Source organism: Ursus maritimus, unplaced genomic scaffold (genome assembly GCF_017311325.1).
Source record: "Ursus maritimus isolate PB19 unplaced genomic scaffold, ASM1731132v1 scaffold_24, whole genome shotgun sequence".
In the NCBI taxonomy this organism is placed as follows: domain Eukaryota; kingdom Metazoa; phylum Chordata; class Mammalia; order Carnivora; family Ursidae; genus Ursus; species Ursus maritimus.
Window position 1 is genome coordinate 21,475,604 of NW_024424897.1, and position 19,260 is coordinate 21,494,863.

General features: G+C 57.1%; 1 protein-coding gene across 1 annotated transcript in view; it reads right to left on the reverse strand.

The window, feature by feature from the left end:
• Positions 1-553: 553 nt before the first annotated feature.
• THRA (thyroid hormone receptor alpha) overlaps positions 554-19,260 on the reverse strand; it is a 22,330-nt gene continuing 3,623 nt past the window's right edge. The window contains exons 2-9 of the mRNA XM_040640673.1: positions 10,069-10,417; positions 7,623-7,690; positions 6,918-7,018; positions 4,882-5,029; positions 4,035-4,240; positions 2,904-3,050; positions 1,999-2,257; positions 554-1,366 (exon numbers count right to left, since the gene is read on the reverse strand). Coding sequence (XP_040496607.1) covers positions 1,116-1,366; positions 1,999-2,257; positions 2,904-3,050; positions 4,035-4,240; positions 4,882-5,029; positions 6,918-7,018; positions 7,623-7,690; positions 10,069-10,121 — 1,233 coding nt within the window. The 5' untranslated portion in view covers positions 10,122-10,417 and the 3' untranslated portion in view covers positions 554-1,115. The remainder of the gene's footprint in view (positions 1,367-1,998; positions 2,258-2,903; positions 3,051-4,034; positions 4,241-4,881; positions 5,030-6,917; positions 7,019-7,622; positions 7,691-10,068; positions 10,418-19,260) is intronic.

The window sequence follows — 19,260 nt, forward strand, 5'->3', positions numbered from 1 at the left end:
CCCCCCCCCCCCCCCCCCCCCCCCCCCCAGTGCAGCAGCATCTGGATCGTAGCTAATACTGCAGGTGTGAGGAGGGCAGGAGTCGGAGCCACAGGTTTTCCTGTGTGGGTGCCAAGGTATGGAAGGAGTGGGGGGGGGGCAGGGAGAGGCCCCTGGGGCTGGGCACTTGAAAGGGGAGCTGTGTGGGCAGCAGGGCAGGCTGGTGAGGGGCCAGCTGGCATCCAGCGTGAGAGGTAGATGGAACTCAGCGGGCACGAGTGGCAGAGAGCAGAGGGAGCACTGGGCGGGGGGTGCCGAAGGGGCACAGAGGGAGGGGCAAGGCAAGGAGGGATGGCCAGGACCCTGTTAACTCACAGCTCTGATCGGCAGCCCTACCCTTGGGGACCTGGTATGGGGGGGGCAGTTCTCTCTGATTTGGGGGGAGGAGGGGCAGCTCTCAAAGTGCTTAGGGGTGGTAGGGGGCCAGCCTCGGTTAATAACTTAATATCATCTCTCTCTCTCTCTATCAGTCGCTCACTCTCTTTTTTTCTTTTTTCTCTCTGTCTAGTTTTTCTTCATTTATCTTCTCCCCTTGCCTGGTTTCCAAAGTGCAGTTAGAATGACTAATTTTTAACCTCCAGGGGGAGGAGCCAAGCCAAGCCTTTCTTTGCACCCAGGCATCTGGGGAAGCAGAGAGGCCCTTAGCCTGGAGGGGGAACCTCGGTCAAGGAACGGGGCAGGGGGGCTCTCTCTTGTGTGTGTGTAGGGGCTGAGTTGAGGGCATCTTCCTCCACCCCACATTCCTCCATTCCCTACGGTCAAGATGGCTTGTCCCCTCTTAGTTCTCCCTCCCTTCCCCTACCTTCTCAGAGGACGGGGTCCTGGGAACTGTAGGACACGGTCCCCCAGCCTCCCACACTGTCCTTTTCATAGCAAGTTCATGTGTTTGCCCTGTCCCAGGGCTGGAGGTTCTGAGGAGGGACGGGCAGTGCGGGGGTGTGTGTGGGAGCTGAATCTATCCGAGGACGAGAGGAAGGAGAGAAGAGGGGTGGGGGGCCTCCCTCAGCCCCCAGCTCTGCCCCTTCTCTCCAGGCTCCTCCCCACCAGCTCCGCACACCCTCTGGCCGCCTGAGGCTTTAGACTTCCTGATCCTCAAAGACCTCGAGGAAGAGTGGGGGGAACAGTTCGGTGGGGCACTCGACTTTCATGTGGAGGAAGCGGCTGGCGTGGCAGGCCCCGATCATGCGGAGGTCAGTCACCTTCATCAGCAGCTTGGGCCAGAAGTGCGGAATGTTGTGTTTGCGGTGGTTGACGTAGTGCTCGAACGCCAGCAGGTACGCCTCCTGACTCTTCTCGATCTTGTCCACACACAGCAGGCCCGAGCGGTCTGCAGGGGAGAAGCGGCATGAGGGTGAGTGAGTGAAGACAGACAGAGGCAGAGAGGCTGGGGCAGGGAAGGGGAGAGAAACACAGTGCAGTGCGTGCACAGGAGCAAGGGGAGGAGGCTGGGGTGCTCGGGGTTTGGAGAGGTAAGGAATAAAGACGATGGAGGGACTGAGCGGCGGGAAGAGAGGGGAAACCTGGAGACAGGGCAGGACTAAGGGGCAAAGAGAAGGGTTGGTGGGAAGAGGGGCAGAGGGGATGAGGGGTGGAGAGAGGGGACTGAGGACAGGAGGGATGGGGGACAGAAGGTACCTGGGCGGTGGGGGAACAAAGGCGAATTGGGCAACAGAGAGCAGATGGGGGGCCCCGAGAGAAAGAATGGGGTGAAGATGGGATAAGGAGCAGAAGAGGCATGGGGAGGCAACAGATGGGCCTGGACATCAGAACTAAGGAGGGGATGGGGGACAGAAGGGGGCACGGGGGACAGAGAATGGGCCCAGTGACAGAGGTAAGCTTGGGGGATGGAGAAAGACTGTAGGATTCAGGGAAGAGAAGAGTGACAGGCCCAGGGCCCAGCCAAGCTTTGGGCACCTGGAAGCTTCTGAACCCCCCCCCCCCCAGCCAGTAGGCAGGTACCTGTTGACATTAGCAGCACAGCCTGCAGCAGAGCCACTTCCGTATCATCCAGGTTAAAGGCAGAGAGTGACTTGCCCAGTTCAAAGATGGCGTCAGAGACTACGCCCAGGCCGCCATTCTTGAGCTGCTCCCGCTTGACGGCCATCTCCCCGCTCAGGGTCAGAGTGTCGCTCTCGGGGTCATAGCGGACAGCCGCCCGCAGGGACATGATCTCCATGCAGCACCCCTTCAGGAGGATGATCTGGTCTTCGCAAGGCAGCTGCGGAGTGGCAGGGCCACAGGAACACTCAGCATGCCCCTCCTTCCCCGCGAGTGTCTCCCGTGGGTGTCCTTTGGGAGCTGTGAGGTCACCACGGCCTCAGCCGGTAAGATGTACTGCGAACAGCTACCTTGCTCTGGGCCACGGCATGCCCTACTTCATTAAACCTCACAATTATGCCTGTGAGTTACCTCCCATCATTATCTCTATCCCCACTGCAGAGGGGGAAAGTGAGGTACGCAGTTAGGTAACATGGCCAAGGTCACACAGCTAGAAGGACAGACTGTGCCCAGAGTTAGTGCTCTTTAAAATGAGAACGTTCAAGCTGCTTGAGCCAGAATGGCTATGTAGATGTGGGGGGAGAGGGACAGGGAGGGGTTGGGGAGGCTGGGCCCTTGGAGCCTCTTGGTTCCTTAGGCATTGGCTAGCCGCGCGCACGTGTGTGTGTGTGTGTGTGTGTGTGTGTGTGTGTGTTGGGTGTGTGTGTGTGTGTGTGTTGGGTGTGTGCTTGCTGTGTGTTGACCTACAGGAATTGCACCCTGTCCAGACAACCTCAGATGAGCATGTGCTGGCACTGGGTGACCCAGGGAGCGGGCCCAGGTTCCCCTCCAGCGTGGCACCATTCCTCTTCCCATCTGCCACTCACCTCGGAGAACATGGGCAGTTTTTTGGCAAAGTCCACCACACGGGTGATGGCCGGGGTGATGATCTTGGTAAACTCGCTGAAGGCCTCTAGGTCCACCTTGTCTCCATCCGGCATGGAGACGATGGGTGACTGGCCGATGTCATCCGGCTAAAGGAAGAGACAGGGGTCAGCTGGGGCTGCAGACCCCTTTCAACCTCTCCCTGCCCACCAGGGGGAGCTCCAAGGCAGGTTGGGGAAGAAGGGCTGCCAGGACCCGGAGACTGCTGCGTCCCGGGCCTCAGGCTTCTCCTTCCCCTTGGGGCAGAGAATAGATCAGAGCCAGAGCTCTAAGTGGGCTAATAATAACAATGATCATAACAGTAGTAGAAGTAATATCATAATAATAGAAGCTACGTTTATTCAATATTTAATACGCAGCTAGGCACGAGGCGACATGTTTTATGTCTCATTGAACCTTACGAGGAGAATGTTCTACTTACCACCATTTGATGGATGAGGAAACTGAGGTATAGAGCAGCTAAGTAATAAGCCCAAGGTCACACGACTAGTAAGTGGTAGAACCAGGATTAGAACCCAGGCAGTCTGACTCCTGACCATTACACACACACATGCTTGGTCTTGGAGCCTGTGCTCTTGACAGTATACTGTTCCACCCACTGGCACACTCCCCCAGGAACCAGACACCAGTTCTCTGCCTTCACTCGGCATACACAACCAGCTGTCTAGTCTCTTCCCTAGCTGATCATTCACTCAGTGCTCAGTTTTGCCAGGGCCTAAGACAATGCCTGGCACCCACCAGGGGCCCCCAAATGCTGTTACATAACTGTGTCCTCGCCCTCTCCTCCCAGTCACTGCGGGCAGGAAAAAGAGAAGAGGTTGCCCCGGCTCTCTGGAAATTCAGTGAGGAAGGCCAGGCCCCGTCCTCCTGGAGCCCCCAGTGGGATGGAACAGGCAGGGCTCTGACAGCAGCAAGCCACGCACTGGTGTATGACTCAGGATCGCCAAGTTGTAGAGAGCATTAGCTTCGGGTCAGATTAAACTAAGAAGGCTTCCCGAAGGAGGCAAGACCCTGAGCTTGCTCCCCTCCTGGGCCCTTGGCTGCTGCCCTCCCCGAGCTCCCTCTCTCCTTACCAGGAATTTCCGCCTCTGCTTCCAGTGGCTACCCTGGGCATTCGTGCTGCGATGGGCCTCGGTGGCAACATGGATCAGGTCCCACTCTTCGGGAGTGGGCTCCGGTCGCTGCTGCAGTGATCGGATCATCTCCTCCTTCCGTCGCCGCTCCCGGTTCTGCTCAATCAGCTTGCGCTTGGCCACCCGCTTCGAGTCATCTAGAACCACTGTCAAAGGCAGAGAAACACAACGCCCTTCGCATGGCAATCTCCACGACCTGCTCAGAAACTACTCTTCCCAATGTACAGGTTGGGAAACTGAGGGCCGGGAAGGTTAAGTGACTTCCCAAATCACCTAGAAGTTGGGTGGCACAACCTGGGTGACGATGATCAGCTGGGACAGCATCAACTGCAGTCTGAGCTGATGCAGACGACTGTCACATCCTGGTCTAAAGGGTGACGATGGCATTGGTTACTAGAAGACCCTGCTACCTGATCCCTAGCCAATGCAAGCTGCGGTCTCTCAACCAGAAGTGGGGTGCCTTCTCTTGTAGTCACGAATGCTCTGCGAGGCTGGAGAACTCAGGACTTCCTCCTACCCGACAACTCACTAAGGCCCTGGAGTGCTGAAAGGCAGGTAGGCGCTAGGGACCGTGTGTAGGGCTCATAGACGGATCCTCTGTTTCCTCTTCCCCAGGGATTAGGGCAGCAGGGACCAAGATCCTGAACGCTCATTCCACCATCAGCCTGACCTGTATTGTCACTCTGCCCTGTGGGCCCGGAGGATCCCCTGGCAGGAAGCAGTCATAGCTGAACTCCCCTCCCCCTCCCGCAGTGCCTGGCTCAACTCCCCCCCGCCATCCCCTTACAGTCCATGGCCATGCCCACGGCGATGCACTTCTTGAAGCGACACAGCTGGCACTGGTTGCGGGTGATCTTGTCGATGACACAGCAGCTGTCATATTTGCAGGAGTAGGTGGGATGGAGGTTCTTCTGGATTGTGCGGCGAAAGAAGCCCTGGGGTGGAGGGAGGTGGAGCATGGAATGATCATGACCTCCCCTTCCCTAACCAACCATGCAGTTTGCTGGGACGTGGGGGGTTAGTGAGGGAACCTGGCATCCTCCTGACACCAGCAAGACCAGGATCACTTGGCTGGGCCAAAGGACCTTAGAGATATGTGCCCTCAGCTCCTAGGCTGCTGAGGGGCAGGGGTGCGTGGGTAGTGGTGGCGGTGGCGGGGGGGAAGGATGAGGACCACAGTACAGAGACACGAGCCTGGGATGGGTCAGGTGCTATGACGGCTGAAGGAACAGCAGCTTTGGAAGTCCAACATATACCTCAATTTCCATCTTGCTCAACAACTCTGGAAATAAAACTGATACCCCCCCAACCATCCTTATACATGCTGTCTGCTGCTCATGCAGGTGGAATTCTTGAAATAGGGGGGTTAAAAAATCAAGAAAAGGCAAGGAGTATGGACATAGCGGCTTTAAAAGAAACCATTTGATTCTATCTATTGGGTTTAGTCTTTGCTTTAAAGAAAAACCTCAAGAATCAAGATGGCAGTGACAATACCAAGAGCTAATAATATGTGCTGAACGCTCACTATGAGGCACTTATAAGCCTTTTTTTTGTTTGTTTGTTTTGGGTACATCACCACATTTGATGCTGTGTCAACCCCATGAGGTAGGAACCCATTTTGAGAGGAGGAATCTGAAATTTGGAGAGGTTAAGCAATCTGCCCAAAGTCATCCTAGTTAAACGGGCAGGAGAGCCAGAACTGGACCTGAGGTACGGGACACAAGGTCCGAGTTCAAGGTTCTACAGGGCATTGAAACCATCTAACGCACTTACGAAAAATACCAATTCCTGGGTCTCACTCTAGACCCACAACATCAGGCTCCTGGCGGGGGGGGGAGCAAGGCATTTCTGTCTTTCTGGGACGCTCCTCTGGGACTCGGCCGTCCTCAGCCCATACCTTGCTCTATGGTACACGGCTTGCGTTGCTTCCAGGAACCCTGCTACGGGACCCTAAGTCCCTGGGGGCTCTTGGCTTGGTGGATACTAAGAAAGAGAGGAACTGGAAGCCTTAACATATTTTTAAATACTTTTTGTTTCTTGGAAGGTCTTACATTCTCACGAGGTGATGATCCTGGAAAACCCTTTCAGGTTAAAATGAGCAAAGTGAGATCTAATTAAGGCTCCCCAAGTCTATGACCTTGTCCCGGCTGCCCAGGGGCACCCTGGCATTGTCTCCCACTCTAGGCCCCACCATGCCCCCCCAGCACTGGTTCTCCCCTTTCTAGGTGCCAGGGAAGCAACTGGGGAACCCGTTTCAAGGCAGAGTCCACAAAGGCTTCACCACGAAAAGTTCTGATTGAGTAGGGTGGGAATGGGGCCTGGGGCTCTGCATTGAACTAGTACTGCGGGTGACCCCCCAACCACATTTTGAAAAACAATGTTTGTTTCTGATGGGGCTCTCTCTGGTAGGCTGTGAGCAGCTGGAGAGCAGGGCGCGTACGACATCCCTCATACCTGATAAACCAGCTGGATGGACGATAGCTGGGCTTTACTGAGCACTTCTGACGTGCCTGGCACTGTTTTAAATACTCTATATGAATTAGCTCATTTAATTCTCCCAACAGCTCTCTGAAGTAGGTAGTAGGATTATCCCCCTTTTGTAGATGAAGAAACTGAGGCCCAGAGAAATTAGGCATCTTACATATGAGTGGCAGAGCAGAGACTGCGAATGAACAAATGGATGAGAGAGAGCAATGGTGGTGCAACAGGTGGGCTTTAGGTGACATGTTTATAGGGCTGTCCTTGCCAGGTGCTGAGGGCCTTAAGGCGGGTGAGATGGGGGCTCAGGTGGTGGGGGAGGGGCAGGAGCTGGCTGGTCCATACCTTGCAGCCCTCACAAGTGATGCAGCGGTAGTGATAACCGGTTGCCTTGTCCCCACACACGACACACTGCTCGTCTTTGTCCAGGTAACTAGGGATATACCCTGGGAGGGAGGAAGGGAGGCAGGCAGGCAGGCATGGCTTGGGCCCCCAGCAGAGAGGCTCCTACACTTTCTTCATCCCCCAACTTCTCCTTCCTGGCCCATCCCCTAGCCCAGCCTCCTTGACGGGGTTTTGTGTCCAGGTAGAATCCTGGAGACAATTCAGAGGTCATCTTGTCCATCCCCTTCCCTAAGAATATGGAGAATCCCAGTTCTTCCGACTGCCCACTTGGGGATTTTTCTCTTGCTGCATCTGAGGGGCCGGGGATGCAGGAGAAGGAGAAGCACACGTCAGCAGCTCATCTCAGGGGAATACGGTCCCTTGGCCCTTTAGCCCAGACTCTAATCTGGGGGCGCAGGGGGGTGGGGCTCAGGCAAGGGGGTTATCGGAGAAGGGAAGAGGCCCTTCTTGACCTAATCCATCCTCAAAGGCTGGGGCATGCCCTTATCACCCCTCTCACCTCCAGACAAGTCTGTCCCAAGCCCTCTAGGAGGCTCTCCCTAAGGGACACAGGAGCTGCTGGTCCATGCCCAGGCCCCGAAAGAGCCCTGGGTTGGTTTGGTGGGGTTGAGGGTGGGGAAGAAGGGCACACACAGCCAGGCTCACCTGACATGCTGGTTTTCAGGGAACATTGGCCGTTCTTTCTTTTTCGCTTTCCATCTGGTGACCTGGCACTGGATGGGGGCAAAGTGGGCAGAATCACAGAGCAGTCTTTGGGCAACCCCCTTCTCATCCAGTAGGTTTATATAATCCCCCAGGCCCCGACTCCCTCCATCTTGTGTCCTCATTCTACCTCCACCCCTAGGTCAGCTGACAGCACTGAGAAGGGTCCAGCTATCTACAAGCTTTGGGGAGAGAGATAAAGGGCTTGTCTGGGACACAGGCATGTTCTAGGGCCCAAACACACACACACATACACACACGCGTGTGCACGCATTATAGAACCTTAAACACCCCAAATCTACAAGATATCCACACGGTTAAGCCTTCGATACATGACACCTACGCAGAAAGAATCTTCAGGACATGCTTATACCGCTTGAAGCATACAGATAGAGCACACGGGTACACGTAACATAAGACCAGCGCATCTGAATAACTATGCAGCCTTCAGTACCAACCTCAGCACAGTAAATAAGCACCAGGATCTACATATCTATGAAATTTTCAGGGCGTTCTCAAGTGTGTTATATGACCTCTAGGATATGCCCATGCGTTACAGACACCTAATAATACCACCCCCTCCCCCCGTGAACATGTTGCTTGATTTCCAGGTCACGCACTCACGGTGAATGACCAGAGTGATTGAAAACATATAATGCGAGCAACCAGAACCTAGAACCTGGAATATGAGAGTGAGACAAGACTTCCAGCGTCATCCTGTTCATGGCCTCCATTTAGCAGAGCAACAAACCAAAGGTCCACTTGTGCCTGGTGACGCTGGGCCCTGGAGTCAGAGCCAAGATAAGGACTCTGAGCCCCTCCATGCAAGGTATTAGCAACCCTCAACCACTGCACATATATGTGACCAGCCTCTGCCCATACGTGTTACATAACCTCAGCACACACCAGGTTACATAAGCCGCTACATGCATGCACGGATTGTATAACCTTCCACACCCACCCTGCGGGTGGCATGTTGCAGGGCTCCTCCCCCTCGAGCCTGATGCAGCTCCCAACACACTGACACAGTGACCTTGGCCAGGGTCACAGTCACAGACGAGTCTGTGTTCCGGGCCCCCTGGGGATCACCCCTGTCTGATTTCTACAAGCACTGGAGACTTAGATCTCCGTCCTGCCGCCAGCAGGAGCGGGTATGGGAGAACTCCAGGCCGTCTAGCCCCTAGTTGAGCTGGCGGTTTTCAGCAATGACGACTCACAGCCTCTGGGTGCAGTCCCAGGGACAGCCACAAGGTGGCGCAGGGACGTGGGGGGGAGGGGCGGAGCATGGGGGGAGGGGATGCAGTTCTCGGGGACCAGGAACCAGGAACCTGCATTCCTGTTTTTCTCTGAATTAGGTGCAGACTCGCCCAGACTCACGGAAGTTGGGGCAGGGAGGTACAGAGGCTGCAAGTGAGAGCCATGCAATGACAGGCTAGATCTTCTTCAGAGCCCCCCTGGGGTGAGGCTTTGGGGAGGGATACCTGCGGTGTCCTACCCAACCGCCAGTTTCATCCACTTTCTCCATCCCTCCAGGGACCTCGACTTGGGCCCCAAGGCTTTGCCTGGCCAAGCCTCTGGCCTCTTGGCTCAAGATCTGGTCTCCAAGGCAACGGCCACACTTCTCCCCAGAGCACCCCCACCCCCACCCTCTCCCTGGCCCATAGGCACAGGCTGTACCCAGCTCTTGGGGCTTCATGCCAACTAGGACAGAGCTCTGTACGACTTGGGGCCGACGGGAGAAGCGGAGACCCTCTGGGCTCCTCAAGAGCCATGCAGATCCCAGGTAACGCATCCCCAGCTGTGTGCAGGGCTGTATAGTAAACCCTTCGGAGTTGGCATTCACTTCCACTTCCTGGGAGGAGCCCCACGGCAGTGCCCGCTCTTGCCCATGAACAAGGAAGAGCTTGTGGGGCTCCCAATAGGTTCCAAATATAAGCACGGCTGGGACCAACAGTCACTGGTGCATGTGCCCTGAAATGTCATGTCCCATGCACCATGGCTTCTGGACCACACAAGCTTGTAGGGAGAGGGGAAACGGCAAGGCTGTTTGCATTCCACATGCTCAGGTGAGGGCGGCGGAGGAACACCGGGACGGCATGTGAGATTTCCCAGCACTGTCAAGAGAGGAGCCACGTGCCTGCCGCCTGTAATTGCTCTGCATCCCCTCCCCCCTCCAAAATGGACATCTCTCAATCCTGGTGCCTGATTCCCTGCCCCATGTGGCCATGACCTCATCTCCTGGGCAAAGGTAGGCAACAGGCTTGCTGGTCTCATGCCCATCCCTCCAGAGGTGCTTAAAAGGCCCAAGCTCAGCTCTCGTTTGCCCGGCCAGGTGATGAACATGCCTGTTGCCCAGGAATTGGTACGACCTGGCTGCCAGACCCATTACCTGTTCTCCTCTGGGTCTGACCCACACTCCACCTTGCTTGGCTTCTGTTCCATTCACTTCAATTCCATCCAGGATGCCCTCCAGCACGCCAAGAGACTGGGGTGGGCACAAGGGCCCCCCCGGCACGCCCACAGGCCACCCACCCCCTGCCACCCAGGCCCTAGGGCACAGCACCCATGGTGCCCGCCTCAGCACTTGGCCTTTCACACCATGCCCTGTGCCCCAAGGGGGGCGGGCGGTGAGAGGGGCCAGGGAGTGGCAGGTGGTAGGGCTGAGGGCAAGCTGGGTCCGGGGGGGGGGGTCTTGGACTGGGGGAGTAGCTTTAGAGTCTTGTCCTGTCCAGAAGTCCCTGCAAAGAGAGGAGAGAGGCAGGGATAAGGCGGCGCCATGGTGGGAGTGGGTAGGTAGGATTCCTTTGCTGGCAACATTTTGGGCTCTTGGGGGCTCATTACAAGATGGTGGCGGGCATGGAGGGCAAGCACAGAGAGGGGAGCAGGACAACCTGTCAGATCAACAGGTGCAGCAGGCAAGACCGGAGATACACATCCTAAGCCCCAGACCGGGAAAGGTATGGAGGAAAAGAAGGAGGTAATCATGTACCATGTCTCAAGCCTGACATTGAGTCAAAGGGCTGGCCCTTGATAAGCGGCCATTAACTGGTGGCTATCGTTACCACCCCTCTAGCTGAGTTCTTGTTAGGACGTATCAGTATTATAGGCCAAGAGGGGACCCAAGATGAGCAAATTTCAGCCCAGGCCTGGGGGGTACTTGAAAAGGAAGCATGGGGTGTGGGGGCAGCACAGAGGGATCAGGAATGCCCACCTGAGTGCCTTTATAGAGAGGGGTGCTGAAAGCAGTGAGGAGCTGACCTTCCCCCTACTGCTGACCAAATTATGCCTCCCCAGTCCCAGCCCCCTCAGGACTCCAGAACTTTCTCTACAAGGTCCCAAATCACACTTCCCAGTCTCTGGGCCAGATTTCCCAGTTGGTTTAGCTGGGCTGCCACCCACCAGGACAGCAAGGGAAAGGGAAAAGGAAACTACCATGCCACCTGAATGATAATATGTGCCCCTCCGAAGTGGGCGTCAGAACTCTACAGAAGAACATGCCGGCTCCGACAGCCCGATCACTCGTTCCCATTCACACAGCTCGCAAGCAGGTGGCTCAGCGCTTAGAACCTCACAGCCTGTCTCAAATGCTAGCGTGGTCCGCTAGCTGGGGTCCAGGGCAGTGCCAGCCTGGGCCCACCATCCCCTCTACACTGCCCCTCTGACCACAGGCTACAGACCGCAGGCATACCGTCTGCACACACCCGCAGGTGTGAGCATGGGAGAGGGGGACAAAGGGTGCAGTTCCCCACACACGGCCTTGATCACGTGGCTGCGGTACCAGAGACCTCGCCCCTGGGCCCCCCGCCCCACCCCCTGGAACTGATAAGGAGCCAGGGTGGGAGGGGAGACAGAGATAAGTCAGGTCATTGGGCAGGGCAGGGCAGCAGGACAGGGCCTCTGCACCCGGGCGAGCCCCCTGCGTGAGGAACATGGCAGGAGCGCAAAAGGGTGGCCCATGGTGCCTCTGCTACCCCCTTAGACCAGGACTGGGCACTGGGGGCTGGACAGGAGACTGGGGTTGGGGGGGGGGCAATGAGCGGGGAGCCTTAGCCCAGGGAGCCGTCAAGAAAGTAGGTCAAGTTTTTCTTGGCTTGTGAAGAAATTCCTGTTATAAATTTATAATGGCGTAGCCAGCCCTAAGGGGTGGAGGTAGGGGGAGGAGAAGGAGTGGGTGGGGATGCCCAGGGACTGGGCACTGGGGCCTGCCACTCTTAGCCAGAGCACTGACGGGTAGGGGGCCAGGGAAGTCATGGGGGTTGGGCTGGACAATAGAGGGCTATTTTCTGTCGCCTCTGTTTCCACTTCTCTCTGTGCCCAGCAAGGCTTCCTTTGGTCCGTCTGTCTGCATCTGAATGTCTCTCTCTCTCTCTGGGTCTGGGTGTCTCCCTGTCTCCCCCCTGAGGCTGTGCCTCGGTGCTTGGCACACCCTGGCTGCGGTGCTGCCCCCGCCTGTCTCCTGCCCACCTGGCATGCTGCCACCACTTGTTTACAGAAGCTGGAAAAATCCACTCGCCAGCCGGAGGCCCAAGCGCCCCCAGGGATGGGAGGAGGCAAGCACAGGAGTGGGCACGCTGAGAGAGGGGCAGCTCTGGGGAGCAGGCCCTGGGGGCAGGCAAAGAGGGCCAGGGTGTATGGGCACGGGTATTAGCAGCTGGGGGCCAGGCCAGGCAGGGAACACCAGCGGCAGCCACATGGCCTGGGCAGCTCCTGCCCCGGGCCCATCGCCCTGGAGGACCCCCTCCTCCTGCGTGCGCGCCCTGCCACTGCCAGTTGCTACAGGGCACACCTGGGGTAGCGCCAACCTAAGCCACCATGTTTGTTTTCCCTTCCCCCTCCCCGGCCCGGCCTTAACTCCAAATGTGTCTGGGCACTGCCAAGGGCTTGCACGTGCCTGCTGGGGGGGGGAGGGGCGAGCTCCCTCTCTGCCCCACCTCTGTGCCCAGCTGAATGGCGCCCCGGTGCCCGTCCGTGCAACTAGGCCACCCTGACCCCTGGCAATAGGCAGAGGAGCAAGGTGCTGCCCTCGTGCTCGGGGCACCCTCACGTGGCACCAAGCAAGAGCCCGGAGAACCCCTGGGGACCCCTGGTCTCTAGGGACATACCTGGGCCTCTGAGGCAACAAAGAGCAAGCAGAAGGCCCAGCATGCAGGGAGGCATAGACCCTGCGAGCCTCTGTTAGCTGTGGGCACGAAAAGGGCAGTGGGGAAGGGGGGGAGTGAGGTAGGGATGCCCACCCCAAAGGGCAGCCTCGCTCCCCTCTTCCTGGAGCCCAGCTTAACTCCCCAAACTCCTTCCTGGCACAGACCCCGCAGAGCTGGAGGCCCGCCTGAAGAAGGGGAGGGAGAGCTGTGGGGTTCTGAGACTAGATGGGACAGCCGGATGGCAAGACCCACCTGTCGGGTGGGCTGGCCACCCACTCCCTCTTTGTCAGATAAGAGCTGTTGGGTGGCAGTATGGGCAAGGTGCCCACGGAGGGGGAAGCATTTCATTAAGCTTAAGTGCTTCTGCAATGGGCGGGGGGCAGAGACAAGAGGCCAATGCGGCATCCGTGGGCACCATGCCAGGTTCCCACTGCTGGACTGCCCCACTCTGCAGTCCTGCAGGCCCAAGGGGATTCTCTGCCCCCAGAATCTAGCCCCAAATTCTACACACACTCCTCCTCTGAGTGTCTGCTCCTCGCTTTGGCCCCATCTGTCTGGGGCCCCTGGACTTTGTCCTTAATGCCCTAAGGAAAGCCCAGCCCTCCTCCTTGCCAACCACAGAGGAAAAGATGCACACGTATAGAGGGGCTGAGAAGAGTGGAGAAAGAGGAGGAGGAGGAGGAGAGGGGCAAAAGGGATGATGGAGGAAGAGGGGGAGAAAGATGAGGAGGGGCAAGAACAAAGAGATGGGCAGGGATGGGGGGTAGAGCTGGGATGACAATGAGGTAGAGGGAAAGGCAGAGATGAGATGGGGGATGGGGGACAGAAGGGGTGAGGTAGGGAGGAGAGACAAATGAAGGAGAGGGGAGACAAAGAGAGAAAGGTAACAAAGAAAGATGGGTGGGGGGTGCTTCATGCCCCGCCTAAGTCCCACCCCATGGAGGCTGGGGGAGGGGGGAGTAGAAATGGTTTCCACGGTGACAGCTGGTTCTTGGTGGCCTGGCATGTGGGCTATTAATAGTGCTGTGGGTAGGTTCACGCCTCCCTTTCCCCTTCCCCTTTGCTTGATGCTAGGGTGTGGGGGGGAGACACTCCCCCTCCCCCAATAACCTGGCATTGAGGCCCTGACTCCACACCACGGGCGCCAAGAAGGGTGATGCTAAGGGGCCCGGGTGGCCACTGCAGCCCAAATATACACAGGGGCATGCACAGGCAAACATAAGCATCTGTGTGCACACTACCGCCGGTGCCAACGTGGGCTCCCACGGGCAGCCACAAACACCAACAGCCCCTGGGAGTCTGGTGAGAGCGAAGGCTGCAGCACAACACAGGCCCCCTCGCAGAGGGGTAGGTCCCTCTCAGGGCTGGGACCTCTCTCTCCTTTCCCAGGTCAGCCTGTTCTATGCTCAGGTATGGACTGAGTAGGACGGCCCCACCCAACTCACTGTTATCCTAGTGCCAGGAAAGAAAGGAGTGAAGGCGGGAAGGAAGGTACTATTTGGCAGGTATGAGATGGCAGAGGCATACACAAAAGCAGGCACCAGCTTGGCAAGCAAGAGGGAGGAGAAGAGGGAGGCACCACTCCTTGGTGGGCTCTCACTGGGCCCCGGGAGATGAGATTCTGGAACTTAAAGGCAGTGACCCTTAAGTCTGATCTCCTAGTTCACCAAGGGGCCCTGGAGGCTAGAGAACAGGAGATGAGGGGTGGGGGATAGGACATGGGGGTGAATGGTTACTTAAACAAAAGATCCTCTCCCCCCAAAGAATATAACAGGAAACTCCCCCCTGCAGATCAGAAACAGAAAGACATAAACAGTAGCCTCGACTTGGGCCAGATGCCCAGTATTAACATCAAAGACTGGAAAGACTGTGCATCCCACACCCCCCTCCCCAACCTTAACCACCTGCTGCTCTCCTCTCCCTCTTCCCACCCCAGGCCAGTGCCAGTCAGGCATCAAGGTGGGTGTCCAGGTCCAGAGGTCAATTCCATCCCTCACGCCCATGCCCACACCCACACTCAAGAGCTCAGCCCCTTCCCTGCCAACCCACAGAACTTCTTGCCTCTGCCCCAGTTCCCCTCAGGAACGGAAGCGGGAGATCCAAGGAGCCAAGAAGGCAGCTAGGAGCACCCCCAAGCTGGGCATGGCACATTTCCCCCCCTCCCCGCCCCCCCCCAGCAGCCAGCCGGGTAGGGTAATTGGAGCTGGGAGCTAGGGCAGCTGAATGCTGGAAGCATGAATGTCACGGGGCCAAGGCACTCGCTGCAGATGGCACCATGGGCACAGGGCTTGGGGTCCTCCCTTCCCCACTCCCTTCTTCCCAGGAGGCCACAGAGAGGAGTTGTCTGCAAGCCCCGGGGAGCATCGCCCAGGAGGGAAGGGAATGGTGCAGGCAAAAAGAAAGGCAGGGATGTTCTCCCAGGCACCCCAGGGACTCAGGAGTTAGCCCCCACCCAAGCAGAACTGGCAGAGGCAGAGAGAGGGGGCGGGGAGAGGGAGAGAGAGGGAGGGAGAGTGAAAGAGGGAGAGAGGGAGGGAGAAGGGGGGAGAGAGAGAGAGAGCGCGAGTGCTAGAGAAGGGGGAGAGGGGGAGGGAGGGAATGGGGAGAGAGAGATTGAAAATTGTGTGTGTGTGAGTACGTGTGTGCGCGCGCGAAAGAGACAGCAGGAGAGAGCGAGAGAGAGCGCGCGCGCGAGCAAGTGAATGCAGCTGAGTCTCCGGCACACACACGGACACGTGCAGACACACACACTCACCCCGCATGCGCAGAGCCGCGGGCTCCGGGTGCCGGGTTCCAGCAGATATTCAGAGCCCTCCCCAGCCCACACATGCATAAAACACGCACACATGGATGCGCGCACAACACACCCACTCACTGATGTGTACAAAAACGCCGATAGCCACCAATAGCCGATAGCCTCGGCTCCGCGTTCCCTTTCCCCCGCCCACGTGCCTGGGTAAAAGAGAAAATGAAACGGACAGCTCAGGCTAGAGGAGCCAAGAACTCGGCTCTTCCTTACAAGAGGAAGACAGGAGGAAGAAGGGGAGGTGGGCTGGGAACTGCTCTTTGCCACGGCTGGGGGTGAGCTGGCTGTGCCTTTGGTTCTAATCTTTAACCCCAGTCCCTAGTCCCCCAGACTAAGAGCTCATCCTCAAAGCAGGGGAGCAACCATAGCATTTCCTGGGCACCAGTACGTTCCACCTTGCTTTCCTTGTCTACCCAGAGAACTTCTGACCCCTCCCTCCCGACCACCTCATACAAAGGCATGTAAGAAGGAGGCCCCCTTTGTTACCCAACTTTGGCCTGCCAGGGAAGAGGGCAGACAACACCGAATGCCTGAAAACCATATGCCCCCCCCTCCACCACACACCAGCCCCAGATGCCTCTGTGAGAGATTGGGAACTGTCTCTGGTTCCAGGGGGCCTGTGGATGCCCACCCTGGGGCATGCCAGGCCCTGGAAGAACAGGAGAATCCACAGGCATTGTTTACCAAGCCAGGATGTGACCTGGATAGAACACACAGGTGGCAGGCCATATTATGTTATTTACCCTCCACTCGGAGTGAGGTGGGCATCATTGTCTCCAGATGAGGAAAACCCAGGCCAAAGTCAGCAACCAGTGAATGGCAAAAACCCAGCCTCCAGCTTCCAGCCAGTGCTCTTTCCACTATAGGCATACTTGCCTCCCTCCCCAAGAGGCACAAGTCCCCTTTGCAACCATGAGAACTCCAGTTAGGATTAGCTTCCCACCCCAGAGGCTCCCCAGTGGCCCACCACAGCGCAACCCTCCACTGTCCTTGCTGCACCTTGAAGGGGAGGGGCTGAAGAAAACGAAGTTGGGGGAGAGAGGAGTCTTATCACCAGACTCACAGGGGAAGAGAGACAACCCAGGACAGACCCTGGCCCTCAAGGTGCCACACCCACCCACTGGTCCTTACTCAGTGCCACCACCCTTCACACGAATGCCCCCTTGGTGCAGGGATGGGGAATCTGGTATCTATCTGCCAGGGCTAGGTCCTGGGTGATTGACTGATGGTAGGCGACTGGGATGCTGGGTCCCTACCAGACAGGTGGGGGGCTGTACTCTACATGCGGGCAGAGGGGCTCCAGGTTGCAAAAACTTGTGGGGAGAGAGATGTGACGTGAAGGGTGAGGAGGCTGGAGATTAGGGACCCACTGTCCTCCCCAACCCCCATCCCATTCCTGTGACATCTGGAGATCCAATTCTCTGCCCAGCTTCTCCAAGAAATCCCAGGGACCCCAGACCCACAGGCTTCCCCATTCTCACAGCCAACACACACAGTGCTTCTTAATACACCAGGCACTTTTAAAAGCATTTTATATATCCTATCTCCTCTAATCCTCAAAAAACTGAATAAAATAGGTATTCTCATCCTCAATTTACCGATAAGGCAAGAGAGAGGTTACATCGATTGCCCAAGGTTATACAAACAGCAAGTGGCAGAGCTGGGATTCAAACCCAGGCCTTCCAGCTCCAAAAAAGAAGAAGAAGAAGAAGGAGAAGGAGAAGGAGAAGGAGAAGGAGAAGGAGAAGGAGAAGGAGAAGGAGAAGGAGAAGGAGAAGAAGAAGAAGAAGAAGAAAAGAAAAAAAATCCCTCCTCTTAACCATGAGAATATACCATCTGCTAAAGGAACCATACCTTGTTCTTTGCTCCAGCGGTCTCCCCTGTGACTGTGCCTCAACTGCCCCTTCTGTAGCGGCCTATGGATATCTAGAGTAGACTCGCCTCCCGTGCCTCCTCATCCAGACACGTCATGCTGGAGGGGAGCGCGGCCAGAGGGGCTTGGTGCCCCCCTGGGCTCTGGGCCCCCTGCCCCGCTGCCCCCTGCTCAAATTCCCCACTCCGGGCTGGAGCCTACACTCCCGAGGTGCCTCGCTCAGCCCCCCACATGATGTGGGCAGCTGTAGCTTCAGAAGCAGGCCCTGAGGCTGGGCAGAGGGCACAGCTGTTGGGCATCTCCGAGGTGGATCTCAGCTGCCAGGGGTGTGGAGAAAGGCCATTGTGAGTACTGCCACTGACCCTGCTTGGCTGGGCCCTGCCAACTCCCGCCACTGCCCACGGGGGCGGCTATTTGCCAGCGGGTCAGCGTGGCGGGGAGCGTCCTCGCCGGCTTGGTTAGGAGCTTGCTGGCTGTAGCCCTCACACACGGGCCTTCCACCCAGCTGGTGTGCCCTGGCTGGGCGTGCGGGGCGCAGAGGTCAGCGGGAGCCGGAGCCGACCCCCATCCCTTCCCCCCATTCTCAGCCCCCAAAACTTGCAGCTGCAGCGCTGAGGAAGCGCAGGATGTCCTGAGCAGCCAGCTGAGCCCCCCGCCCCCCCACCCCAACCTCTTGTTGACCCCAGAGGCAGGGCAGGCGGGCCGAGGGGCGGGGTTTGAGTATTAACAACTGGAGAAGTATGAAACTCATCACTGCCAGTTCCCAGCTCTGAGAAAGGAGGCTGTGGCAGCGACAGAGACAAGAACAGGGGTAGACAGGGGCAGCGACCCGGGTGAGAGTTCCAGACTGTCAGAGAAACAAGGAGAGGGAGAATCAGACACAGCAAGACAGAGCAAAAGGGAGACAGCGTTAGAGAGAAATTCCAAGTCAAAAATACACATCACTCACCCAGACACTCACCAGCATACAGCCTCCTAAGGAAGGCTTCCAAGTTTAGACAGGAGGGCAGAGGTGGGAAAAGGGGCCAGACTCATGGTGGGAGGCAGGAACTCCTCTGGGGGGGGGAGGGCGAGTCCATGGCCCCAGGAAAGGCTCAGACAAACGACCCTGGCAGGAGCAGCTAGATCCCAGGTTTGCTTTCAAGGTGGCTGGTAAGAGGGACCGCTCCCTAGGAGCTGGCTCTCCCCAACTTCCCCCCCTGCCCGCCCCAGCAGCTAGGATAATCTCAGCTGCTGGAAGTCACTGGACATTGCTTCAGCCCCATGACTCGGCCCTCCGGAACCCCCCTGCCCCTGCTCTCTTTGCTCTTGTTTCTCTGTCCCTCAAAAAAAAAAAAAAAAGAAAAGAAAAGAAAAGAAAAAAGAAAAAAAGCTGAGCCTAGAGGAAGACAGGAGGAAGCTTGAGGGGAAAAAAAATCTACAACTGTGTGTGCATCTAGGGGTGTGCCTGACCGCACAGCTACAGGGTACGGTGTGCACGCCTGCAGATGTCTGGACACAGCTGTCGGTGTGGACCTGTGACTGAGTGGACCTGAGCCTTCTGCACCTGAGTCCCTGGGACTGTGTGCAAATGAGTACACCTGTGTGTCTGGAGTTCCCAGTCAATCAATTAACAAGTATTTACAGAGCACTTCCTGTGCTAGGCTCTGGGTGGGATCCAGAGCTCTTCCAGTGATTCTCCCAGGTCTCAAAGAGCTCACCCTCCCGTGGGGGGTGGGGAATGACGAGCTACAGAGACTGAGAATATTATCATGAATGCAT